Source organism: Cydia pomonella, chromosome 16 (assembly GCF_033807575.1).
Source record: "Cydia pomonella isolate Wapato2018A chromosome 16, ilCydPomo1, whole genome shotgun sequence".
In the NCBI taxonomy this organism is placed as follows: domain Eukaryota; kingdom Metazoa; phylum Arthropoda; class Insecta; order Lepidoptera; family Tortricidae; genus Cydia; species Cydia pomonella.
The window spans coordinates 6,179,691-6,194,871 of record NC_084718.1 but is presented as its reverse complement, the minus strand read 5'-3'; the positions used below and the strand labels follow the sequence as shown (position 1 = coordinate 6,194,871).

General features: G+C 38.2%; 1 protein-coding gene across 1 annotated transcript in view; it reads right to left on the bottom strand.

Annotated features, from left to right (window-relative positions):
• The window catches only part of LOC133526617 (uncharacterized), a 38,086-nt gene that overhangs the window by 5,845 nt on the left and 17,060 nt on the right, over window positions 1-15,181 (bottom strand). Inside the window, exons 18-21 of the mRNA XM_061863310.1 lie at window positions 12,343-12,407; window positions 2,390-2,609; window positions 1,888-2,112; window positions 561-762 (exon numbers count right to left, since the gene is read on the bottom strand). Of these exons, the coding sequence (XP_061719294.1) occupies window positions 561-762; window positions 1,888-2,112; window positions 2,390-2,609; window positions 12,343-12,407 (712 nt within the window). The remainder of the gene's footprint in view (window positions 1-560; window positions 763-1,887; window positions 2,113-2,389; window positions 2,610-12,342; window positions 12,408-15,181) is intronic.

Sequence of the window (15,181 nt, the reverse complement as noted above, 5' to 3'; positions counted from 1 at the left end):
GCTCATGGGAGCCTGGGGTCCGCTTGACAACTAATCCCAAGATTTGGCGTAGGCACTAGTTTTTACGAAAACGACTGCCATCTGACCTTCCAACCCAGAGGGTACACTAGGCCTTGTTGGGATTAGTCCGGTTTCCTCACGATGTTTTCCTTCACCGAAAAGCGACTGGTAAATATCAAATGATATTTCGTACATAAGTTCCGAAAAACTCATTGGTACGAGCCGGGGTTTGAACCCGCGACCTCCGGATTGCAAGTTGCACGCTCTTACCGCTAGGCCACCAGCGCTTAGAGTAAAGTTGTGACATGAGGGCTAATACAAGCAATCGCAGACTTTTGTTATTTCAAGTGACGACCTCATTTATTTTTATTTATTTTTTATACCACGACGGTGGCAAGCAAGCATACGGTCCGCCCGATGGTAAGCAGTCACCGCAGCCTATGGACGCCTGCAACTCCAGAGGTGTTACATGCGCGTTGCCGACCCTTTACTTTACTTCATACAGCCACATAAGAGTTGTTTTATTCGGTACAAGAGCAAAGTGAGCGGTTAGCAGGTACCTTCGGTCATCTTGCTATGCCAAGCTTCGTCGGCTAGCGAGACCTCGCTGAGGGGCACGAAGTCCGTCTGCACGCGCGTCCCATTGTACTCGCTCAGCTTCAACTCGTACTTGTTGAGGAGTTTCTCGGCGTCCGACATGTGCTTGTTGAACGGGTGCCCGTCGTCGAGTGCGGCCTCCAGGCACATGGAGCGGAGATTGTCCTTTGGTTCGGAAATGTTAGATGAATGACTTAGGTTTACATCTTGGGAAATGGTAGTAGGTACGAGTATAGGTGATAATTCTACATTTTTAGAGAGATGTAAATGTTATAGCCCGCGTAGCCAAAGTGCCAATCGTTAACGTTCTGAAGCGAACGAAACGCAACTAACTGTCGCACTAATATGGAAGAGTGATTGATAAAGAGAGATGATTACATTACGCTACGGAGCGTTAACGATAGACACGTTGGCTACGCGGGCTGAAATGGAGTTGGCCTAATGAAATCAAGGTCTGTTTGGTTTTCCTCCACACTTCAGAAAACATAATTTGGTAAGTCGTATTTTAATATAGACGTATGCGGTCGTACAAACGGGGGAATCGAGTTCTATGGGCGATATCGCTCTCATCTCTTACAAGGAAAGGTAAGGTACCCAACTGTCCGGTTCCGATTTGATTTATATTTATATATGTTATAGAATAGTCTAAAATAACGGACACGTACTTTTTTTTAGCTGCCCAAACTCAACCTATTGGGAGAAATTGTCCTCCAAAGTACTAAAAAGTTACTAAATCTTCTAACTCCTATAGAAAGTGATGCTCAAGCAACTTGCTATTTAATGGCTGGTTTGAGTATATGTTTGAAAGCAGCAGTGTTTTGTTATATCGGCTAAAACTCATTTTTTCCTTAAAAAATCGACATTCGAAGTTTTATAATATCTTATCGCTAAAGTTACACATAAAGACGGGTGTTTTTTTTTTTAGGAAAACTTAAGTTTAAGCAGACATAACAAAACACGTGTACATTATTTTTTCCTGTTCTCAAACATATACTCAAACAAGCCATTAACTAGCAAGTTGCTTGAGCATCACTTTCTATAGGAGTTAGAAGATTAAGTAACTTTTTAGTACTTTGGAGGACAATTTCTCCCAATAGGTTGAGTTTGGGCAGCTAAAAAAAAATACGTGTCCATTATTTTAGAATACTCTATAACATATATAAGTATAAATCAAATCGGAACCGGACAGTTGGGTACCTTTCCTTGTTAGATACTATCTGTCCAAATATGGATGGATAGCACCAGGTCTGGTCACACTAAAGAGTGCATGCATGCATTATACTTACTAACCTTGCTGAGAGCGTTTTTCAAATTCTCAATCTCCTTCTTAACCGCATCGATCTTCAGGTCCGTGGCATCAAGGCGGCGTCCGACCGGGTCCTCCTCTGTGGTCAGATTATTGTCCAACTCCGCGGTTTTCTTCCCCACGCTGGCGGTTAGAGACTGCAAGCTCTTCTGGATACCGTCCAGAGCTTCCTCGGTCGCCTTCTGTGTTGTTTTTTCGCGTTGCTCTTTCTGGAAAGACTGTTATTTTTAGCTAAAAGCCGCTTTAGACAAAATGACCTTTAAATACAAATTACTTGTGGCATTTTATCTAATTAGCATGACTTTAATGTATTTTACACGTAAGTTAGTTAATTTTTCTGAAGAATCCATAGTACCTAAGCTAAACTTAACCGTATTTAACTCGTATCATCATAATTTGAGTCCCTAAACATTTTTGATGATTACGAGTTACAACGGCAAATGGCAAGCGGGAGAATCTCGTCAGGAAGATGTTAATTAAACCAACCTGTAAGAGTATCGTCTCCACATTAGACAGCCTTTCATCCAACCGCGATATCATTCCTTTAAGCGGCTCCAAGGCGCGGTGCTTCTTATCCAGCACCCCTAGCATCTTCTTGAGCTGTTCTCCCAGCGCTTTCTCGCGGTACTCGTGTCTCTCGAGCTTGTCTTCTGACGTGCGGAACATGTGGACCAGCGACAGCATGGCGTCGCGGATGTCTTCGTGTCTGTTGACAATGCAAGAGTACATAAATACTTACTTATTCAAAATAAAGGTCGTACATTTTCACAAAACCCATGAACGTTTTCTTGTCATTAAGGCCTAAACTAATAAGCTGTATATGGCAATTTTAATTTTTACTGAGTAATGAGAAAAAATTCTGCGTTGCTCGCGTTTTAGAAAAAAAGCTATCAATAAGTAGGTACTAAGTACATTAATAAATTCTATAACTTATTTGAGAATCTCAAGCTCACCTACAAACTGCCTACAAAGTCTTGAAATGAAACGCACGAAATAAACTAGCATACGATAACATGTCCTACATTTTAAACCCATTGTTATTTTCTCGTTTACATATTTATTCCTTTATCACTAAGTAGCATAATATTTAGATTAGGCCGTCACCGCCAGGTCAACAGTCTCGTTTCGCCCCTCTTTCGCGAGGGGAAATGAAGCCAATCCTGCCGCGACCGCGACCTCAGCCGGGCATTCGACGCATGCGCATTTATTATGGCCCACGACTCACGATCAAATATTTAAAAAGCAAAGAATAGGCCGTTCATATAATGCCGAGCGAACATGTACAAAAACGCGATTTGCGCACCAACGAATTAACTGGCCCCCTTCGTAGTGCCCGTTAGGCCCCCGTCTTCACGAAGTAATATATGTATGTATAAGTCAATGTTCACGACACGATGATAACATGCTCGCGCCTTACGGCCTCCAGGTAGCTCTTAAGTGTTCCCAGAAATGTATGTGCTTCCGTTTACTGTGCTGATTGCTAAATCATATAAATACATGTTGAGTCCGCAACGCATGTTACTCGTGTTATATTAGGTACGTTAATTAATATGTATTAATACATATTTGTATTTATTCTACTCGTATTTTTCGGTCCCCACATTCTACTCTACACTATGGGTAGAAGCGAAAAAAACCTCTATATTAGTAATTTGTAAGGAAAGTGCCTTTCTAAAATAAATTTAGTAGTTTACCACTTCGTGACAGCGGACATGGAAGAGAACAATCTGACACTTGAGGATGCCGAAAACCGGGCAAAGTAGAGAAGATTAAGTGGGAACGCGGACCCTAGCGCTAGGCCGGGTAAACGCTAGGTTGAACAAGAGAGTTTACCACTTTATCAGCGTGTCTGATATTGTAAGTGACTTCATGACTTTATTTAACTTTTTGCAAGACTGAGACGATCCCGATCCCATAAGCGGTCCGCGAATAAAGTTTTGTACGGAGCACTAAAACCATTTTCTTTTTTCTGTGCTTCTAATAGCACTACGAAGTCTACGAACGAACGGGCAGATGGACATGGCAAAACTAAAAGGTAGACTACAGTACGGACAACGGTGCAATGTTTTATGAATTATTTTCCATTTTGCTGCACCCCAAGTTTGTTTGTATTAAACCAATAACCGGATGTTCCTCGGCCAGTCAAAGCAAGCAGAAACCGTATAACGAACATTATCGTATTATTAGAGTTCCAGCTACTGGTGCAAGTACTTATTAGCCGCGAATTAGCTGAAATAAGCGGCAAATGGGTCAGCTACTGAAATAGTTACTGGCGCTTCTGGTGACAAACGTTTCTTACGAAACTACCGTGTCGCCTATAGTCGGAAACTTTAAGATATTACTTACAACTACATTATTTCCTTAGTTAGGATCTAGGGCCCCTAAAGTATAAAGATATTTTATTAAATTAATAAAGGTGTTTATGTATACTACTTACATTATTTTATGGTACAAAACCAACAGGCAAGTAAATGTCATCTGACCCCCGTACTAGTGTGTACTGTATCACGGTGGGTCAGGATTCATCGTCGTAAAAACCACCGTATGTCGTAAAAACATAATACTTAGGACTGGTAAGCGATAAATAACTGTCTAAGCTAATTTATGGTGATTTTTTCATAAGTGTGATGTTTTATTTTCATTTGTACGGGAAACTATTTGTTTCAAATTATTGAATAAAGTACTTACCTACCCTTGTTGTTTTTCGTTTACAGCATTTTTTTCAATCTATTTAGGTAAATGCATGCCGATTTAAATAATAAATTAAATAGTTTAAATACCTACTCAATAAATATTTATCACGATGGGTACCTTTGGCAGAGGATGTATTAGCAATATTCTATGAAAGCTCTCGAAAGAAACAGAGACGGAATACCCATATTAAGGCACTCTTGTTCTGTTTGTAGCATAAATCAGCACTTAAACGGTTGACTGTTATGGTCTTATGATCCTCCAATACTGTTCGAGAGATTTACGAGCTCCAATATCGCCAGACATCAGCCCTTGGAGATAAAAATGCTATTTGTAGATTTATGAATATGAAGAGTTAACGTCCGGCCATGGGATCATTAGTAAACACTTTCAAGGCTAATAAGGGCCTGATGCTCCTTGTTTTACTGGTAGCTTGTAACATGGCTGTAATTAGGGTAGGTTTAATTAGTTTTTAATTAGGTACTTGAGTTTTTTTTGTATAAAATTGAAGAACTCTACTAGTTTTACACGAGTCTGCGATAATAAACTCGAGTCCGTTATTGAGTCTTTTTTAAGCGTAATTTAAAAGGACTCGAGCCTTCGAACAAATACTGTGTCAACCATTTTGTAAGTTTTATCAAAACACTAGTACTTAGTAGTAAACAAAATACCTAAGCGTTATTTTTTTGTATGGTGTAGTCTCGACAATAAACTCGGGTCTTTAACAAGTTGAAAAGAACTCGAGTTTGGATTTTATTAGGCATATATAAATAAGTCTAAAAATAGAGTCTAGTCTTAAAGCAGAGGACTCAGCAAAGGACTTAAGTCTTAACCAACACTAGCTGTAATAAGTAGAAATAAAATCGAATACTCTTATGTAACTAAGTTTCTGAAGCGTTAGGTAGCGTAGCAGCTGGGCAGTAAGTACTAAGGCGTGCGACTTTCAAACTGGAAATTCCGGGTTCGAACACTTCGGACCATGGCAATGTCATCAACGCGTGGAACTATGTAGTACGAAATATCATTTGGTAAATATAATACCAGTCGCTTTCCGGTGAAGGACAACAGCGTGAGGAAAGAGAACAGATTTCCTTATTTACCAAATGGCTGTCGTTTTCGTAAAAATAAAAACTACGTAGTACCTGCCGGTTGCCAGCGTTCGCTTAGAGAGCCCTTATAGAACACCGCAAGGAAGATAATAGGTAGTAGGTGTACGTTCGTGTACGGTGTTTCGTTTTCGTTGCTTCTTTTTTTTTCTTCCTAGCGTTGTCCCGGCATATTGCCACGGCTCAAGGGAGCCTGGGGTCCGCTTTGACAACTAATCCCAAGATTTGGCGTAGGCACTAATTTTTACGAAAGCGACTGCCATCTGACCTTCCAACCCAGAGGGTAAAACTAGGCCTTGTTGGGATTAGTCCGGTTTCCTCACGATGTTTTCCTTCACCGAGAAGCGACAGGTAAATATCAAATAAAATAACATTTCGTACATAAGTTCCGAAAAACTCATTGGTACGAGCCGGGGTTTGAACCCGCGACCTCCGGATTGCAAGTCGCACGCTCTTACCGCTAGGCCACCAGCAGTTTTCGTTGCTTCTTTACGGGTCATTATCTAAACAGAACATTATTCACCCCAGCAAGACTTCTCGGCCATGTCACAAGCTTCCAAGGCGCAATGTCGAATTGCGCTTGAGCCTTTGGAGTAAGTTTATTGCATGTCGTGGATATCTAATCAAGTAATGGTTATGGCGGATATGTGCCGCTAATTGTCGTCGGCTATCTGATCGCCTTGCTTAATTGAATAACTTGATAGATTACAAGTATCTACCAAGTGTAATTTAGTAACCAATACTAACTAAACTGAATATATTCGAGCCTCGGAATAATATGTACCTAGTAGAAAATGGGGACTTTCAAAGATAATATCGCTCATAATATTTCAATAGTAGTTATGATTCATAAAATAGAACAATTTTAACGGATTATATTGCTTATTTAATGATGTTCGTGGTCAGCGGGAGACCGCTGTTTCTAAGTACTTCAATAATCAGGCCTCGTTATGAAGTTATGATTAATTATTCATTTTAGTGCACTACATTTACTTAAATTAATACCATACTAAGCTGATTTTTAGGGTTCCGTAGCCAAATGGCAAAAAACGGAACCCTTATAGATTCGTCATGTCCGTCTGTCTGTCCGATTCTGTCACAGCCACTTTTTTCCGAAACTATAAGAGCTGTACTGTTCAAACTTAGTAAGTGGATGTATTCTATGAACCGCATTAAGATTTTCACACAAAAATAGAAAAAAAAACAATAAATTTTGGGGGTTCCCCATACTTAGAACTAAAACTCAAAAAATCTTTTTTCATCAAACCCATACGTGTGGGGTACCTATGGATAGGTCTTCAAAAATGATATTGAGGTTTCTAATATCATTTTTTTCTAAAATGAATAGTTTGCGCGAGAGACACTTCCAAAGTGGTAAAATGTGTGTCCCCCCCCCCCCGTAACTTCTAAAATAACAGAATGAAAAATCTAAAAAAAATATATGATATACATTGCCATGTAAACTTCCACCGAAAATTGGTTTGAACGAGATCTAGTAAGTAGTTTTTTTTTAATACGTCATGAAATTAAAAAAATTTTTTTTTTTTTTCAACATACCCATACATGTGGGGTATCTATGGATAGGTCTTCAAAAATGATATTAAGGTTTCTAATATCATTTTTTTCTAAACTGAATAGTTTGCGCGAGAGAACCTCCCAAAGTAAAAAAAAGTGTGTCCCCCCCCGTAACTTCTAAAATAACAGAATGAAAAATCTAAAAAAAATATATGATATACATTGCCATGTAAACTTCCACCGAAAATTGGTTTGAACGAGATCTAGTAAGTAGTTTTTTTTTAATACGTCATGAAATTAAAAAAAAAATTTTTTTTTCAACATACCCATACATGTGGGGTATCTATGGATAGGTCTTCAAAAATGATATTAAGGTTTCTAATATAATTTTTTTCTAAACTGAATAGTTTGCGCGAGAGAACCTCCCAAAGTAAAAAAAAGTGTGTCCCCCCCCTGTAACTTCTAAAATAACAGAATGAAAAATCTAAAAAAAATATATGATATACATTACGATGCAAACTTCTAACGAAAATTGTTTTGAACGAGATCTAGTGAGTAGTTTTTTTTAATACGTCATAAAATTAAAAAAAAAATTTTTTTCGTCAAACCCATACGTGTGGGGTATCTATGGATAGGTCTTCAAAAATGATATTTAGGTTCCTAATATAATTTTTTTCTAAAGTGAATAGTTTGCGCGAGAGACACTACCAAAGTGGTAAAATGTGTGTCCAAAGTGGTAAAATGTTGAACGAGATCTATAGTTTAAGTAGTTTTTTTTAATACGTCATAAAGGAACCCTTCATGGGCGAGTCCGACTCGCACTTGGCCGCTTTTTTTAATTAAAGTAAGAAAGACAATTCATATGTAAGTTATTCGCATATCTATTTGTCCATACTTTCAGGTTGTGGCTGAAATGTCACAAAATTATTTGTCCCTACGAAATAACACTTTAAAGAAACATATAAAGCGTAAGCGTATAATTAAGATAGATTGGTTGGTATTTCGTAAGGTAATAATGAAGTAGATAGGTATACTAAGTACCTACGTCTGTATAATTACACGTGTAAACTTCCAAGATAATGGTTATTAAGTAAGCATAAGTTAAATGTATTCTAGCTAAAGTACACTTACATTAAGCACCTAGCTGTCTGGACTTAGTGCAAGTGCGATGCGTACAGACATTACAGACACGTCATAGGCCAACTCTAAATCGATTAAAAAAGTTAAAAATTATTTCATATCTAATAATTACGACTATATTTTGTAAACATATAAAAAAAGGTCTGATATTATACTAGTCCTTGAAAAAAATATCGCATATGATATGATACGACACAACACATTCATTATTATTATCGTAAAGGACACACATTTCGATTAGGTACCTGCGCTCCTGCCAACTCTCACATAAATATTATGATAGGTGTATGATATTTACAGTCAAAAGAATAAATAGCTACGAAAATTAACCACCACCAGACCACCAAAAGATCAGTGTTCAATTCAAAGACTTGTTATAATGTAATCAAAAACATTTTTTTTAATACGATGTCGCTGTTCTAACCTAACCCTAACTCACCTTTTCTAAACATTCGTTTATATGGGATTTTAACCTACCCTAGGCCACTTTTCTGGAAGCTTTTTATTTCTATTGAGACCTACATATAATTATATAATGTCACTAGTTATAACAAATATGCTTTAGAGTATGTAATAATTATGGCAGTGTATATTAGACGAAGTGTTCATATACCCGATAATCATTATACCAAGAATAAAATTATATATGTCGTTGTCGTCGTTGATTAGGTATTAGGTAGGCTATAAGTAGTAGTATGCCTTTTATTACGTTATTATTCAAAATGAAGATATATCAAACATATAATATATGAAAAGTAATTATAAAAAACGTAGTGCACCCTTGTCTGAGTAACCACAACACAAGCCTTCTTGAATTGATTTTGATTGATTTTTTCATTAGGTCCTTCATATAGAAATAACTCCTATATCTATGATCATATTTCTATGATAGTCTAGTTGCGGCCTAAGTGCCAGACGCAGCCCCATTTGTACGTGTTGACATTTTCAGCATGGTAATTTTCGTAGCTACATATGCTGCTAGCTAATATGCATACAGTTACATTGTTTTTGCCGTTGCCCGTCGATGGACAATTAAGGGAGCATGGAGCATCGCAATTGCGTTTTGTTTCCCCTGATGGAATTTAGCCAAAGGTCAATCGTAAAGGTCGACACACCGGCGGCGGTAGCCTTGGAAAGCATTTCATTCACAACAACTGTACCTATACTTTTACAGGGATAAGTTCGCCTTTGTTTGTTTGTTTGTTTGTTTATTCTAGTGCAATTGCATCTATTAAATTCTGTAAAATTGTATCTTTATCCTGCATTGTGTATTGTATAAAATAATAATTTGTTTTGCATCTAACTACTTTAAACTACGTATTTACCTACGACCAGCCTCAAAACTTTATCAACACTTGATGTGAAGGAGTGGAGGTACAGCGATTTCTAAGGAACACTACACAATACAGGGCCAATCCGGCTCGGAGGACCAACTAACATATCGGGAACAATCCGGCTCAAAGGACTAATTAATATGTTTCTCAATCTACGCGTAATTACATTTATAAAAATTTCATATAAAAGCTGCTAAATTTAATTACCTACTGGTTTTTTATACAAAATACAGCCGGCCTAGCCAACAAGTGACAATCGCTATCGCTGCGACAACGAAACGCTTTGGGTCTCTCTATCGCTCTTCCATATCAGTGCGACAGTGACAGCTACGTTTCGATCGCTACGGAGCGTAAGCGATTTACATGTAGGCTACGCGGCCGGAACCGGACCAAGGAATCCCCTTGCCATAAAAAATTCAGTACCGGGCTACCGGGAGCATTCGGGAGGTGTATTGTCAAAGAAAATTTTGTAGCCACAGTAAATTTACTGCCATCTTTCGACACACGTTTAAAACTTTCAAATTTGTTATAAATATCAAACAGTGGCGCCATCATTCCGGGCACCACCTAAAGGTTATGGCGCCATCGCTCGAAACGGTGCTGCCATACCTTTGCCTTTGATCTATTAGATGGCGCCACTTTTTGATATTTAACAAATATTAGTAAAAGAATAAGGATTAAAATCAAATGGCGTTCTAAAAGCTTTAATCATAATGTGTAGCAAGATGGCAGTAAATGTACTGTGGCTACAATTTTTTCTTTGACACCTCTATTTCAAATTCTCTTTTTCAAATACTTGGTATTACTTAAATCAAACCTGATTCGATTATTGAAATAAACATTTAGGCCTGACTCGTATTTAACATATGATTGCACTCGCCCCGCGTCCCTTATTGATCCATAAACTAAAACCGCACAGTGCGATCTGGAGTTTATGGACTGATTTATATGTTTATTACTTAATGAGCCGTTAATCTGATTAACGATCGTTACACGATTAAAGCTTATCTGACTGAAAACTGTAAACTGATATGATGGTTGCTCTTTTATCATATCGCACTTGCTTTACTTTGTAGAACGACGGCCACAATGAATCCCGCGACCACCTCAGCCTGCACATCGCCCTACTTATCGGCATAAATTGAAATTGTAAATTGGGAACATAATGAAATTAAGTACCAATAATTTAAATGATCACTACAAAATTTTGCATAGGTACTGAGTATTTAGGTCGATAGGGCTGCCAAGGCGGTTTATGTGTTTGGCTTTTGACTACTTTGACTCTTAGATATTATAAGTAGTCTGCCAGCCTAGCCAAGGTGACAAAGGCTATCGCTACGACGACGACGAAACGCTCTGTTCTCTATCACTATTCCATATTAGTGCGACAGTGATAGTTGCGGTTCGATCGCTACGGAGCGTAATAAGCGATTTGCATGTTGGCTACGGGGCCTGTCCAGTCATATGTGGCCTTCCGAAATTGTCGAACGGCCGTCCAAATTGTGAGCTTTAAAATGCGCGGTTGTTTGACATCTTGAAGTGGTACTCTAACGTATCAAACGATGATCACTCTGTACGAAGTTCAGTCTAGTACAGTGGTGGGCAAATTTTCTTCATGGGGGCCAGAAGGTTTAAGACATTTCAGAGGAGGGCCAGAATTGCAGCATTAATGCATTTTTATTATTTCGCGGGTCATATACCCACAAATTATTTCGAAGGACCGAGGCGGGGGCCGGATAAAATCCTAACGCGGGCCGAAACTGGCCCGCGGGCCGTACTTTGCCCCAGGGATCGGAACCGGTTTTTTGGAAAAACTTTGAAATAAACATATATTTCGGTTTATTTTATACTCCAAATATAGGACTCGGTTGTGTTTTTAGATAACGACTTCGTATTATGAGATTGCCCAATCAGAAATGAAATAATTAACAAAGAACGAAAAAATACCGTTTTCGTTCCCATACAAAAAATACCGGTTTCCGATCCCTGCTTTGCCCACCACTGGTCTAGCAGATAGTCAGTAGTAACAGAATAAACAGTGATCCTATAAGGCAGTTGTTTCCAATCTTTGTGGCCCGAGGACCGTAGCCCCTCCTCTTCATTTCACGGGCCGGATTGTATAGAATTTGGTACTTATGGCGGGACAAATTAGCAGGTCGGATTTGGAGACCGTTTTTAGGGTTCCGTACCCAAAGCGTCGAACGAGAACCTATTACTGAGACACCGCTGTCCGTCCGTCCGTCCGCCCGTCCGTCCGTCACCAGGCTGTATCACATGAACCGATGATAGTTAGCCAGTTGAAATTTCTACAGATTATGTATTTCTGTTGCCGCTATAACAACAAATACTAAAAACAGAATAAAATAAATATTTATTTCCAATCTCGAGCTTCTCATCCAATTACCGAAGTTAAGCAACGTCGGGCGGGGTCAGTACTTGGATGAGTGACCGTTTTTATAGATAATGGTACGGAACCCTTCCTGTGCGAGTTCGACTCGCACTTGGCCGGTTTTTTTACTTTTGAGATACGGGACGCTAAAAATCGATAACTTTTCCATTCATACAACTTTGTAATACAAAGAATCGTCAAGCTAGCTTTAGAGCGTAAAGCCGCACATGCATTACATTCACTATAAGTTAAGTAGGTACTCACGTGACATTCCTGGCTTGTGCGTGCGGACTCCACAGCAGCAGCGCGGCCGCCACCCACAACAGCCTCTGGGGACAGAATCTGCATTGGTATCTTGCATATAGAATAGTCCGTATAGGTACGTCATAGTCGTCTGCATAGTCTCAGGGTAAACGGCGAGTCGATTTTGAAGAGCCCTTTAAATTATTTTTATGACATTTACCTAAGAGAACTAAATATGCGATCGTACAGATAGAGATTAAATTGAAGAGGTAACTTAACTATTTTCTGAATGGCAACAAATTTACGAGAATTTTAAAGTATGACTATATAAAAAAAATTGAAAACATGAACTTATCGTTTTTCCTGGACTCATTTTGTATCATAAGTAGAGTCATATATGAGTGTCACATGTTTCTGCACGCTTAAAAGTTGCACGGGATATTATCGCGTTGACGTGACTGTACTTAACCCACACATTGCTACACTAAATGGTCTACAATAGTGTACGTATTTATTAACGAACTAAGATTGTATCATAACAGTTCTTTGTGTAGTATAGGTCGTATAAACTCGATCCATCATGTATTACAGCAATTTCGTAAATCTATACATCTATTGTACTTATATCTAAAACATTACGATACCTGCATATCAATGTACAATGTAATAACGTATTATATACTTTATCTTAATAAATTAATAATAAACAACTTCAAGCTCTATTAACGTCTAATTACAATTCAAATATTTCGCAATTCCTGTTTACAATCGCTAATATATTTACAAATTGACACAAGTTATGTACTGACCATTCCTTAAGCTAAGTATGTACATATTTATCAATCGGGCACAAAGAACTGGCCTTAGATAAAGATAAAGCATGTTAAGCATGCTATGTAAACACTGAAGAAAACAATTGAAGCTTAATTGAATCGTAATTAACATTATTGGCTATGAGCAAATTGAATACTTAGCGGATCTAAGTAGGGCTAAAAGCGAAGCGATTTTAGCGTTTTTGAAACTTAATCCCTACAGTGGCGAAAAGAAAGTTGAATGTTTGTATCGTAAACGAAACTATTTTTTAATTTGGCTGGAAACTTCATAGTAAAACACAATATTTGACAACCAGAAAAGTGATTTTCCTCGCATTAGTGTGGTGAAAAATGTTGTGTTTGTAAAACAAATAACTATTCAGCGTTTTTTAAGTTATCCTGTAAAGGGGTTAAAAGGGGATGAAAGTTAAATTGTAACGGAAGAAATTTGAGTAAGAGACTTTAAACATAAGGACACAATAATTCAGCCTCTAAAGGAGCTGAAAAATTAAATATGGGTTGAATGTTTGTATTCTTATTTTTAAAAGTGAGGAACTTGAATGTTCGTTGAAACATAATGTAATGTCGGCGTTTTTAAATATGTACCATCTAGCTTAAGCAGGAGCTTTATGACTCTTCTTGTTTATTGGAATATGATGCCAGTGATTAAAAACCGATGTTAAATACTTATTTTACAGGATTTATAGTTTAGGTACGGTGCTCAGCTCATCGAACTAGAACTCAGAAAGATATTAATGCCCAAACCAGAGGGCCTACCGCGAACACTGAAATTCCCAAGTTGCGGGCATCTTTCGGTCACTATAATTACGCCTTAATTCGAGTAAAAGATGTCCGACTCTATTATGCTTAAACCGAGACGTCTGTCATACTCATACATTAGTTGTATAGAAGGGTTTAAACTTGACATAGTTATTGTATCTCCAAAGTATTCAATGCGCCCTTAAATAACAAGGTTAAAAGTATCAATTGAATGGAATATTGAATTGAGCGTGGGGTCGCGATAATGTGACCCTCCCCTTATCTAGCCGTCCACACTCGGCGAGACGCTATTTCGTATTTACACATCATTTATCTGCTGTTTAGATTTTGTGCTCAATATCTTCGGAGTTAGTAGGTTTACTTTGTTTTATGAAAAACAATTAGGTGATTATAATTAACAAAAAGTATGTCACCAGACAGTAAAAATGCACCATCATTATCTCTCGCTATATCGTAATACTCGCGACACTAAGCTCGTACAACGATAAATATGTATAATATATAAATTCTTAAATACATAGAAAACACCCTCGACACAGGAACAAATATCATCACACAAATTTTTGTGTACTACGATCTGTACCTACTGGGTAGGGTTTTCATTGAACTTGATGCTGTACTCGTATGTCAAAGTTGTCTAAGGTATCTATTCTAAGGTTTCGATTTCATCACACAAATAAATGCCCTTACCGGGATTCGAACCTAGGACTATCGGCTTCATAGGCAGAGTCACTTACTCACTCGGCCAGACCGGTCGTCATTCATAAGGGTTTCGTATAAGAGGTGCAAGCGTGTTCTGCTCGCCCTTAAGACTTCCTAAAATGGCATATACAAGTATCACATCTAGTCGTGAAATTGGGACGGGTTCCGCCGTGACGGAGTGGCTTAGGGGTTAGGCTTTAATAGGTAACCAACTTCATGGACACTTTACTACAGATACTTTTAGTTGCGTCGTTTCACCCGCTTGACTGATGCTGTCTCTACACGTTCTATGACCATTAACTAAACGTTATCAACTAATTAATTATCATCTCAAACCCGGCAATGACCCGGCGACCTTTTTGTTGAGTTCATAACTTAATAACTGAATTTAATATAAAAGACGAGACCATGCGGGCTGCATCGTAAACAACTAATCTCTAAGTCTTGACCACCAACTAAGACCCAAGAACCTAACTTTATAAACGGTTATATATATATAGCTCTTCTTATACTGGGTATAAATACTCTTCTTAGTAATGCAATGGCGTGGAAGACTAATAAAAATA